This window comes from Passer domesticus, chromosome Z (assembly GCF_036417665.1).
Source record: "Passer domesticus isolate bPasDom1 chromosome Z, bPasDom1.hap1, whole genome shotgun sequence".
NCBI lineage: Eukaryota > Metazoa > Chordata > Aves > Passeriformes > Passeridae > Passer > Passer domesticus.
The window spans coordinates 22800280-22813514 of NC_087512.1; the positions used below are offsets into that span (position 1 = coordinate 22800280).

The window sequence follows — 13235 nt, forward strand, 5'->3', positions numbered from 1 at the left end:
GACAGAACCTGTCTGGGGGGGTGGATTTGGGAATCAAATAGGAAATTATGAATTGGATTCTAAGTTAAGGACTAGTGCCATTTGTCCAGGGCCCTGCTGATACAGTGTAAGGTCAATGACTTCCAGATAGGTCATCACCTAGGAGGGTTAAAGTCCAGGAAGGATATTTGTGGGGCAGAGAAGAAGACAAAGGGCAACAAATGTAAACTTTCTGTCCTGTTCAAGTTTTTTGCACCCCCCAAAGTTTAGTTATGGTTAAATGTGACTGATTCTTTTTTTTTTTTTCCTGTGCTCTCTCCTGTTCTTTTTCATATTGTAAAAAGATTTTCTTTTTTTTTTAAATAGTGTTCTAAGCTTTGCATCTTACCTGCTGCCTAGCTAGCTAGTCTCTTCTTGGCGTGCAACATGATCACAGTATGAAATTCAAGGCTTAGAGAAATGCATTTTGGGGGTTAGTGCTCTGTGGTTTTCCAAGGTTTATATTTTCCTAAGTTACAATCCCTGTAGAGTATTCCTGCATTGCTATAACTTCACTGCAGACAAGGAAGCTTTATTTCAGGGCTGCCTCTTATCAGTTGGTTTATCTTGTCAGATTTGAATGGGAGAAGAATAGTTTTATGAAAACAATAGAAGGGAAAAGTTACTTGATGTGTTCAGAGATCTAGGAAAAACTATTTTGTCTTAAAATGGTTTTAATTTCTGAGATTCTTTTGTATAAGGAGGATTGCTGTTTCAAGGCTGAATACAGTTCAGTAAGTAAAGCTTTGATGCTTCCTTTGTGCCCCCTGCTTCCCATTTGTGGAGTTCTGGCAGCTTAGATCATCTTTCAAGGTTCCCTGAAGTTTATTTTTTTTTCATCCACAAAATGCCTCTTTTATAATAGCATTATTTTGGAGAAGGAATTGTGTTTCACAGATTATACAGGATGGATTACATTGTTTCAAAATCTTTGTGAAGCACAGCTGAAAAACAAGTGAGAGCTCTAGGATGGATTTGTCCTTCCATGCAGTGGGTTGCATCTTACCTTACTGGTAAGGCAAATAGAGGAGAACTTAGTATCTTTTATTTTTTATTTTTCAATAGAACATTTCATTTGAGTATGATAGAAGATAGATTATCTCTGCAGCCACATCTGAGCAAGTAGCAATCATGTTTTTGAAATGGCAGCAGGGGGGAAAGATTTCACAGTGTATGATCTTGATGTTTAAGGTAATGCCATCATACTCTCCAGAGTGTTGAAATGCACAGCCTCCAAAAAAAACAAAACCAAAAAAAACACCAAACACCAAAGATAAATTTAATTAGGTGGTTTTGATAATGATTTGTGAATGACATTGCACATTTCTACTGAGAAATAGTAAAGTTGTAAAGCTGGGATATTAATGTAAAAGTGAATACAAGGCATTTGTTTATTTACATAAATTCTGGCAAAAGTGATACAAGACTCAGTTTCTTCAAGTAAGTGCAAGGAATCGTCTATGAAGCAAAGTCTTTGAAGGGTATCTAAAATTTTTGTTCTTCAAATATATTACTTTCTTTTGCCAGAATTTGTGGTGGTCCTTTAAATTCCAGAATTCAGCCATGAAAAACTTGCTTTCAGGACACATCATGGGTGCTGCGAGCCCCAGCCTGCATCACAGATGTTGGTAGTGATACCATCACATCATCATGGATAGATGCAATCTCTGTGTCTTTTAATGAATGTCTAATAAATACCCGAAGTTTTTCCTGGGTTCAGTTTTAGAGTGGAGAATTGCAAAGAAACAGTTCTTCAAGCTTTTAAAACAAGAGCAGCAGATAAAGGGAGGAAAGTTAGGAAACATATGGTGACATAGCATGAAACCTGAAGGAGAATTTTGAACCATTCTTTTTTGATAAAAGAGGAATTCAATGACTCTTTACCTGGACAAAATTTAGAGAAGGGGGAAACAATTAAGACTTTGTTGGCTAATGGAATACGGATTATTTGCTCAGATTTTGTGATTTTAAAAAGTAGAAATTAATACAGACAGATTACTAAAAACTTGTGTTTATAATTTCACATTTTAGAAGTTCTTCCTTTTTGTTTGGCTTAAAAATGGCAGTGTATGTTTTGAATAAGTTTTGACTTTCCCAGTACTCCACATATGAAACTTGCAATAATTTTGTACATTCTTTTCTTAAAAAGGTCTACGGTAATGATACACTTGAAGGTTAAATCACTGTAATAATTAAGTAATATGGCAAAACTTTGTGCAGTGTGCAAGTGGGCTTTGCATTAACCTGTTAGAGATTTGGAAGTGGCACTCTTGCTGCTTCACAAAGCTTTTTTGAAGGGGAGAATGGTCTTAGTATTTGACTTCTTTTGCATATTGCAGATACCATCTATGCTGAACTTTTTTTCCTTTATTTTCCTTTTCTTCTGTATTACTTTGGAGTACTTCTGCATATGGTTTTCTTTATGCTAATAAACTCCATCCATACTTTTGCACTTTATTCAATTTAACTGTATCAAGTCTAATTAGTCTTGCTTTCTGTCTGTTACATAATGAGAGATCATCATAATGTTAACAAAATTCATTTTTTGAGATGTCTACAAATAAGATCAAATCTGCTTCTCTTGCAGTCTGCTTTGATAATTTATGCTTTTGTGCATAAAGTTTCTCAATTTTAATAGTCTGGAGTTTTTCTAAACCTTTACGGAAAAATTCTGATTGCAGTGCTGTAAACATTAGCCTATGCACTCCAGTTTATACACATCTAAGGTCTCTTAGTTCAGGATAATATTTTCCTTCTGCATGAATGTTTGGAGTGTTGGGGATTTATGTTTATGAGAATATCCTTTATAGCAGAAGGAGGGAAGAAGACTACTTCTGCCAACTAATATATAAAAACTGTATGATACATTTAAGAAAAATACCTCCTTTCCCAAGTTTAATCAACGTCTTAATTTACTTTTATCTTGTTTAATGATCTTGTGGTATGGGAAATTAGTGGCTTTGCAGATGAAAAATGTATGAGTAACAAAAATGCATTCATCTTCTTAGTTATCATCTGTTCCATTGACAAAAGGCACAGATGTGGAATTTATCTCAATAATTAGATTTATAATTATTACTTCATTCTCAGATTGATAAGTCTTGCTCTCTCTGGCATGTGGTTTCAAGCTACAGTTCATGCAACAGGAATAGTTTTAGTCATTGAAGAGTGATTTAAACCTGAGACTGTGTTTCACATATTTATTTTAATATTTTATAAAAAGTGTATGGCAGAGAAATAAGCTGTAGTCAGAGAAGAATATTTTGTAAATGACTCTACAGGGAAATGCTGGTCATTGCACAGAACAGCAAACGTGCAAGCCTGAAAAGTATCCATGGTGTATTTTCTTTGAAAACTTCTGGTTTTGCCATTATCCGTTATGATCATAGACTTCCTGGACATGCCTACAAAAACAACAATAGCTCTAATTTTTAATAGGAAACTGGGAAGTAAAGGAACTCAGTAGCAGATCTCAAAACGCCCATATGTGGTACATGCTGTATTTCTGATGCTAATGTCTTCTTTCCTTTCTTTCTGCCCACAGCTGTAGAACAAGTAACAGGAAGAGTTTGATGGGCAGTAGCCAGTCTCCAGCTCTGCCTCGGCCTCATTCACCACTCTCAGCTCATACAGGTGATTTTATAACTATGCTACTATTGTAAAATTTTTACGATGTCTCTATAACTGAAGGGAAACATACTCTACTGTTCTATTCACTGTAATAGCAAAAAGTTGGATTTCATCCCATCTGAATTTCTGTTTTACATTTAGATCCATAAATCCTATGTTATGATCAGGAGCAGTCCAAAAATACCATGTAGATATTTTTTGTTTCTCCACCTTGCATTCTGGTAGATTTTGTCTCCCCTTCCTACCATTGCTTTTCCTGTAGCTTGCACCACAAAATGAAGGTAGTGGAGTCTCTATGACATTCTGTTCCTGGAACTTCTGCTCCCGAGGATTTATAGTGTCAGCCACTTTGGTGGTAGTTGCTGTACTTCACTTTGCGTGGCAACAAATTGATGATAATTTTGTTTTTCTCTTAAAACATTTGAAACACTTAAAGCTTGAATGTCCATAAATAAATATCTTATTCATAATAATTGCCTTAATTTTTAAAAGTAACATTTTTAGCATATCACCTCACATTTCCACAAAGATGTATTGTCTTTTTACTTTTGAGGGTGCATTGGCTGTAACTACAGGCCAAAATGAAAACAACACACTAATCTTTGTGTAATCAATGACTCTGAATACTCTGGAGAACTGCTTTCAGGGAGATGCTAAACAAGAAGGTGCAGAACTTCACATGAATTTTTCCATGAAGTATATTAAGGCATCTCCAGTTTTGTTATGGAAGCAACATTGTTAGGGAAAATATGGTGGTGATTTTTGCTTTCAGAAGCAGCTGTCACAAGTAGGAATCCAGGCAACATGAACATTTGTAAAGTGTTCAAGACAGTAGAGCATTTAAAACAAACAAATTAAAACATGATGCAGGCTGTTTTGAAATGGAAAAATAAAATTTTTGAATATTTGGAGTGCTATTTTGAGTCTCCCAAATACAGAAATTTCCATTTGGAAGGGGAGATTTTGGTCACCATAAAAAGTGTCCTTGGTTGTGCTGTGCTGACTTGAGGAACGCAGTAACAATGCTTGCTCTAGCATGTCTGCTGGTGTAAATGACTATACCATCTGTTTGGAAATGGAAACCTTGGACCAGTGATGCCTAATGAACTCTGAAGTATGGACTGACCAGCACATGTTACCTGGGATTTGGATATAGGTGGTGTGTTTGATAAATGGTGGAAAGTTCCTGTCTGGCAGTGGACTCTGGCTTTCAGCGAGTTGCTTCATCTTCTGAATTGATTTCTCAAAAAGTGAAGGTGAAATAATATTGCTGATGTCACAGCTATTGTCAAGTGGCTGAGAAGGTTGAAAACCAATTCAGTAAGTAAAAAGATTAAGTGTAAGTGGTTCTTTTCCATAAACTCAGCAGTATGTACTGTTTATTCAAAGACGTGTTACAGAAATCTGACAACTCACCCATTACACGGGATACAGTAGGTTCTCTTACTTGGCTTCTTCCGAAGGCATGTGTGCTAGGCACTTGAGCAGCACTAGTAAATCTCATCATATATATGAGATGAATATTTGCATGTGCATGTCCAGCTCTGTTACTAGCTTGTTTATGTAAATGGCTAATTATAGTAAATATTCACACAACTATTGGCTCTTAGCTAGGCTGGCTAGTGTGCCTAGACAAGTCCATACATCAAATCCCTGTAAATGTCATCCTCATCTACAAATAAAAAAATGTGCAAATTTAGTAAGTTAAGAACTTTCTATTACACAGGCAGTAGGAGTTCAGTGTTTCAAGTGTTCAATGTCTATAAATCTGTGAGAATGTCACACTTGAGAGGCTGAATTTATAGTGATCCTGTTATTTCTGTGTTGTTAGAGCATCCAGGTGTTAAACTGTCCTAGCTTCTGCACACTCAAATTGCCTTCCTGCTCTCTGTGGTGGCATGTACTGAAGGCCTGTTTCTTTGCAAAGTGTGGTAGAGGGATGTGACAGGAGACTGTGTGTGCTGTACAGTTTGCTGGGTTTATTCTTCTCGGCCCTCCTTGGCTGAGAGGAATTACTCCAAGTCAGAGAGGCCTCCTTGACTCCACTGAGAGAACCTGGTATATCTCCTGGCCAGCTATAGATGATTTTAGGGTCTTTTTTGAATCTGAGATTCTCTTAGGAAAGTTCTTTATTTAAATGTGAAGCTTTTACTTTACAGCCTGCTACTTTACAGCCAGATCATCTGCCTGGAGCATGTTCCTCAAGCTCAAGTTGCAGAGAGACTGAAGATGATCCTCTAAAACCTTCATATATTTATTACTAACGTTTGCTATTGGAAGAGGAAGCAGTAGAAGAGGGAGAGGCAATCAAAAGAGTTTCCAGTCCTTGAGGAGCATGTAGCAAGCTGAATGTGCAGAAAAGCATCAGTACTTGCATTTACTGTAAACAGGTTTATTCATCAGACTGTTCTTGGCTGAAGTGTGGTAATAACATGCATTTTTGACAAATGTGTTCTAGTGAGATTATGCAGAATTTGGAAGACATTAAAGAGCACGTGCACTAGAGAAGTTTTTCTTGTGTATTGTTAGAGTTCTGCTTCATTCATGCAGTCTGCCCCGGTGAGTGCAGGCTGAGGATCAGGTTACATGATGCTAACACCTGATTTAACTTTGTGAGACCATTGCACAATTTCTTGTCAGTGACTTGTCAAAAGAAAATACTTATTCTTGCATCTGCCTTTTAAGGGACTCAGTCTAACTGATGAGAAAGCCAGGACCTTAGACACTGAGGACTTTTTTAGTATCACCAATTCTAGAAATCTTTAGTTTCCTCACATTGCATGTTAGGGTTTTTCTTCTACTGGATTCCACTCCTGTACTCCCTATTCTCATGTGCTCCATCCGTCTCTGGGGACAGCCTGCTATTGCCCTTACTGAAAAGAGTTCCATTCACTGCTCTTGTTTAAGTGGACTGGGTTGTTAATGTTTGTACCATCTCAGTTGCCAGCTGGGGTTAAAGCACAACAAAGGGATAAAGACCTGCGATAACAAGTAAGTACCATGCAGTTGGCTCACCCACCCATCCCCCTACAGCAGGTAGAAAAATTAGAAAAAACATTATAACTCATGAGTTGAGATTGAAATAGTTTAATAACTGAAACAAAACAAAAAAAAATACAGTATTTCTACTGAAGATAATAATAACAACAATAACAATTGTAATGAAAAGGAGAGAGTGGTGTATCATACCCAAGAGAAACAAGTGATGCACAATACAATTGCTTACCAGCTGCTGACCAATGCCCAGCCCCCGGCAGCAGTCAGCCCCTCCTGGCCAGCTCCCTGCAGTTGACATCCTGGACACGATGTTCTGTGGTGTGGAACATCCCTTTGGCCTCTTCAGGTCAGCTGTCCCGGCCATGCTCCCTCCCAGTGTCCTGTGCACGTGTTCGCTGATGGGAATGAACACCGAAGGCCCTTGGCTAAGGGTAAGCACTGCTCAGCAGCAGCTAAAACATCAGTGTGCTACCAACATCGCTCTCATGCTGGATCCAAACACAGCACTGAACCAGTGACTAAGAAGAAAATTCTATCCCAGCCGAAATCAGCGTGCCCTTTGCTCTAGACTATTCCAGTTGAGTGGAATCAAAATTGTCACACTGCAAAATCCATTCAGGATCAATTTCTTTTAGTTATCATCTTAATAGTCTTTAGCGTTATCCTTGGCTTTGTGTGTAGTCCTAATGAAATGGTTCACATTGCTTGGGAATTCATTGCCCCAGAGGCATCTGAAGTGAGTCTTTTCATTCTTTGTGAGGAACTCTCTTGGGTTCCCTAACAACCTTTTCCCTTCAACGTTAATTCATTGCTTGTTGAGAGCAAGCTGAATACATACTCAGTTACCTCTGCATGGCATACTTGAGATAATTTTATTTGGACCACTAGTTTAAGCTGCTTGGGTTTTTCCCCCAAAGGCCTCCCATCTCTGAGGACAGAAAAATGCTGTGAGTCCTCTCTGTCAAATGTTGCAAAGTGAGTGAAGCTGTGTTTGGGAATCTCAAGGTGGAGCTCTCTTAGAGTGGTCTGCATAAACACTCCTGCTAGTACCTCTGACTTTGCTCAGGAATATTTTTGTCTTTGGTACCTGCAGACCAATCATTCAGAGGTTTGGCTGCACCTTTGGAAGCAATGTGCCATTACTTCAGATCTGATGAAGAGCTCAGGTACCTGCTATTTAATCATAAACTGGGTTTAAGTTAGATTGGATGCGAATAGGATTGCTATATTTTAGAGGACGAGCATCTTGAATGTAAGCATAGTTTTTCAAGTGCATTTTATACCCGTGTTCTTCCTTGTAGTCCTGTTTTTTATCCAGATGCAGACTGAACTGGAGGTATCAGCTATTCTCTTGTTTAGATAGATGTTCTTTGAGAAGTTCCAGTAGCCCAAGTTTAAGGTTATAGTAATTGCCCCATATTAAAAGTCTAATATAGAGATCTCAGGCAAATCATCCCCCCACAGTTTTCATTGCTTACTCTGGAGATAATAGAAGACTTTTCCTACAAGGGAGTTCGTTAATCTTTACAAATGCAAGCTGATTTGGACGAGCACTGAATACTTAGATGGAGTTTTTTACCTGTTAGCCTTACCATCCCAGTCAGATTCATGTCAGATCGGAGGGAGAGGCAGTGAGACAGCACCACACTTATAAAGTGAATAGATTATGCAGAGTGCAAGTAGTGCATGAGTGGCATCTGTCAGGGAAGGGGCAAATTTGTTTGTAAGCAACAGTGACCATAAAAGCTTCTGGGCTACACTAAAGTGTTATTAGAACAGTAAGTAGTCCAAGGATTGGGAGTACACAGGGAGGTGTAAGGTCTGAGACTGAGGATTATAAATGGGATACAAAAAAGTGTGTACAGCAGATACTATATGTCTCTGTTATGTATGTCAATTGCTAGTTCAATACCTGCAAATCCCTTTCCCTCTATGCAGGACCTGTAGCTTCTTGCAGAGGCAATTGCTGTCTGGAAAGTCAGACTTGAGTTTGCAGCTGAAGCCTCTTGCCATGCCTTATGCATACATGTGAAGATCGCAGAGTATCAGCTTTCACTACATAAAGTGTTTCTATTCCTTGCAAAAATAGGACATGTGCTAGGTAATATCTTCATGCTCAGTAGCAACTGTCTTAGGTTAGTGGTCTGGACATCCTTTGCCTTTAGTATTTGGGCTGAAAGGTGTTAAACCTGCTGAAAAGTACTTCTAAGTTTTCCATGAGCTGTTGAATACATTGAGAATTGTGGGAAACTAAGAGTTGCAGCATTAGCTTGGATGGTACCTGTTGCCCGTGTCATTAATGGGCTTTTCTAGCCGACTGTCTGATGCTGTGTGGACAGGTCATCTGCACCACCCAGCCTGCAAAGTGAATGATTATCATCTCAGCAAGTCAGGGCGTTCAGGTGTCCCCACCTCAGAAGTTACAGAAGCTTCTTCCTGTGGGTGGTACTAACCCCTAATGATTAATAGTCACATGTGGTGCTTCTTAATTGTTTGTTCTGAAGGAGCAAGATTTAGCTGTGAGGAGCAATGCTGTAATTTTTTTTGTCTGTATTTTAAGAATATTCCATGTGGTGCCACTGAGATGACTAGGACAAGAATTGTAAGATAAGTAGGAAATTGTTTAAGGGTATAAAGAGGCTTGTGCTAAAATGAAGAATATTATAAAGTGAGAGTGGATGTTATCAGTTGACTCATCAGGTTTTGGTTTTGTGGCCAAACATTTTATTCTTCTTACAAATGGCACTGGCATAAAGTACTGTAGCTTATACAAATATGGAAGACATCCAGTATGAAGTAGCATTGGAGAACTATGTTGAAGTGAATGAATGACTGGAATGGAAAAGTATGAAATTGCAATATGCAACATTTTGTACTGGAGGACCTGTAACAGAAATGTCTGTGATAAACTGTGAACTCACCTATGATGAGTTTAGTTTAGAATCTGACTGCATTTTCAGGATAAGATGATGTTTGCAAGGCCCAGTCTAGTGTAGGTTTGAAAATGAAATCTCATAAGATGCATAAAGGAAGTAATTTTCATTTTAATTTGGAAAGATTTCATGCCACTGTACAATGTCCTGGTTAGATTTCATCTGGAATACTGTGTACATTTATTGTCATACTTATTCAGGTGAAATCATGTGGGGAGAAGGGCTGATGGGATAGAGTGTGGGAGATTTCTGTATAAGACTGAAAGATACTGCTTGCTTTCCTTAGTAACAGAAAACTGCAAGATGGTATTCTCATCTAAACCAGTCAAAGTAGCTTTTTTTCTTTTCCCTCCTCTTCGTAGAGTAGGAAGAGAAACGCATGCTGGTCATATATACTGGAACATGAGGGGTCTGAAAGAATTGTCCACCCAAATATCGCAGGGACAAATCTGACTTTCTCTAGGGGATTGGATAAATAGGTATAAAGCCCCAAACAACTTGCTCAGTGAAGTTTTTGAATTACTTATGGTTGTTCATGTCCCCCAAGTTGCATGCAAAAGAGAAGTACTGACAAGATATTCTCAGAAGGTCAAAACAATGAAAACAACTTCACTGGCAACTTCAGAATATCAAAGAACTTGGGCAAAAGTTTAGTGCAACATTCAGTCAGCATAGAACACTTCTTAAAGTGTTGACTTGGCCCATTGAACTTAGCAAACACTAAGCGTGATTTATTTTAAGTTACTCAGGAATTCTAAGAGGTAATCAGAAGAAGGAGAAGGAGGGAAAGACAGAAAAGATACAGAAAATATGCAGTAACCAGTCCCTGAGTTCCAGCAGTGTTCAGGCAGAACTTCCCCAAGGATGCGGGGTCTAGACAGTGCAATGGCCTTGTGCTCAGCCTTAAATACCCCTGGCCTTCCTGGGCCCTTTCCCCAGGTGGAATTTCCAGTCGTTTGGCCACTCAGGAGCTGGGTTAGGGGCTTCAGAGGGGCATTGCCTCCACTGTGCCAATGAGCATCTCTCTTGGACTGGGATACAGTCTCTAGGGGGCAGAGAGTTGTACAGGGCCCTGCATTGCCTTGTCAGGGTAAGGTCTGACCTGCCCCTTTCCTCAGTACACATGTATCCCAAAATGCCTTGAGACATCAGTCTTTCACAATGGGATTACATGATGCAATTCCCTAAAGCAAAATTAAAGTTCAGGAAGGTTTTACCTCCACTTGTAATCTTATTTCTAGGATTTCCCAGGCTTTTAGGTGGACATTGGTAGAGTGCTGGCTGTTCATAGTCTGGTCTCACTGTGTCAGGGCTCACTGCTTGCCTTAGGTAATTCTGTTTGAGAGGTATCCTTTAGTTAGCAACATTGAAGCATAGTAATCAACAAAGCTGTTTGCACCATATATTTTAAGGGAAAGAAAGACTATGCTTGTAAATAGATGAGGCCCCATAGTGTGTTTTTGTGGTGATGTATGGAAATGCTAAAAGCTGGGATATAAAGCAGGGTTTTGACTGTCAGATTTTGAAAGAAAACTGAAAGGAAAATAATGCAGTATATCGATTACCCTGACTACTGTCATATTTAAAATTACAAAAACAGATTTGCTAAAACAAAACTTTTTATTTAGCCTTTCTGTTGGGTGCAGTAAATGGTTATGGAAATTTCAAATCATCTTCTACTAGTTTAAGGACAGGAGAAGAAACGCTAAGTGGTAAATTACATGCAGATAGAAATTAAATCCTGTAAAAATAGTACTCTCAGTATTTAAATAGTGGTTGGAAGATGTAGTGATTTCTTGCAGATGGATTTAAGCATCATACAGACCTTCCTTGCCATAGCTGAGGCAAGTTTTTTCGCAGGTTTCAGGTATAGTTAATTCAGATTTTTAAATAGCCTGAGCTCCTCACATGAAAATAATAGCCTGAGCTCTTCACTTTTGGAAGGTACCTGTAGAAGTATTCAGAATGATTCTGCTGCCCAGCTGTATGTTCTGCTGGCTGGTGCCGTTTGTTATGGTAAGAAAGTCAGACCTGTCACTGAATGATGTCTTGTGTATTACTCAGTTCACAGTCAGGACTCATCACCATGTAAACTGACACAGAGGAATGTACAATGCATTGTTGTATCCTAATGGGACACTGATGTACTGTGGTACATTTTAAAAGAATTCGAGCTGGATTTGTCTTTTCTCCATCAGGAATTTGGGATAACAGTTATTATTAATCTGGTATTCCCTCCATACTAACAGAAAGTCATTGCATTTGAAACTCTTTTGTAGGTAATAGACAGCTATTAAAAGCGCATTAATAATATGCAGTGACTGTAATATGCTTTTAAAAAAATATTTGAAATATCTTCCCCCAGTGGAAAAGACATAGGATTTCTTGAAGCTACTTGCAAAACAAGCACAGTTTAATTGTCTTGATACAATTGTTTTCTTGTTTTCTTAACAATAGGTGCTTGCAAAATGAGCCACCCTGTGTGTTGTTATGAAGCAGTGTTGTTTTGTTACATTAATTGCCTATTCATTGTGTCTCCCAGAGGATGCTGGAGTTAATTATCTAATGTCTGACCACCAGTCCACTTAACTTTACTAAATCAGACACTTGGGGAGTAATCTCAATCACATAGAGATACTATAGGACTGAAACATACAATACAAGCAGATTTCAAAGAGCAGTAGGCTTTGTCTCATCAGCAAGCGCTGCGCATATGGACAGAGAGGTAACTGGAACTGGGTTTTATTTGGAAATCTCCCAGGTATTGACTTGCTGATGGGTGGGTGAGTGCCTTGATGGGTGGAGGTCACGTGTAGGACTCTGCTTCCAACCTGTCTTGCTCCTCTGGAATATTACACCATGTACCTGTAATAGCACTAGCTGTTTCCCCAGTCATTAGGAGTTTGTATTCTCATTCTTAGTTTCCAGGTTTGTCTGAGTTCTTACAATTTCTAGATAAACCTTCAGGATTTAGTATCCAGATATTTACGTGTATGGCGTCACCAGTCTTGTTATTTTAAAAGCTGATTTGCTATTGAAAGTAATGCTTGCAAGTTGATTTCCTAATAACAGGATCTGATGCTCTTCCTGAGCAAGACTTTGACTTCTTAAGGTTTTGTCTGTGAGGAAGTGATCTGTGTTGATTCTAGCAACGTAGTTAGCAGCATTGTGACTCCACAAATCCAAATCGACGCTGATAGCTATAAAATTGCTGCATTATTTGATCATATTTTTTTCTTATTTATGAAGTTTTTGTGCATGTATTAACTCATGGACATTAAGATATGTCCTTGATGTGTGTTAAAAACATGTTTATATCCATATATAAATTCAGCTAGTGAAAAAAGGGAATTGGTTTACAAAGCCCCATATTATGATTTGTAAAACTGTTTCCTGTCAAAAGCCATTTGTCTCACTATACTAAGGCTAATTCTGTGCTCTTCTGCCTAAGTTCAAGGTAGCTTCTTTGTCTTTTTTACTTATCTAAGCCACAACAGCACTCCAGATTACCCCTGATTTTTTTTCCAGTGCAGCAGTTAAAGTTTCTGACTGTGTTTTATCTGCACAGTGTTACAATTTTTTTTTTTTTTTTTTTTTAGCTTATCTTTGTTAAATAATTTCTGGTAGCAGAAAAAGAAAACCAGTTATCTGGTAGAT

General features: G+C 38.4%; 1 protein-coding gene across 12 annotated transcripts in view; it reads left to right on the forward strand.

Annotated features, from left to right (window-relative positions):
• MAST4 (microtubule associated serine/threonine kinase family member 4) overlaps nucleotides 1-13235 on the forward strand; it is a 277502-nt gene that overhangs the window by 200054 nt on the left and 64213 nt on the right. For all 12 annotated transcript variants that reach the window (XM_064405477.1, XM_064405478.1, XM_064405479.1 and 9 more), the window contains one exon: nucleotides 3563-3651. In XM_064405477.1, the coding sequence (XP_064261547.1) occupies nucleotides 3563-3651 (89 nt within the window). The remainder of the gene's footprint in view (nucleotides 1-3562; nucleotides 3652-13235) is intronic.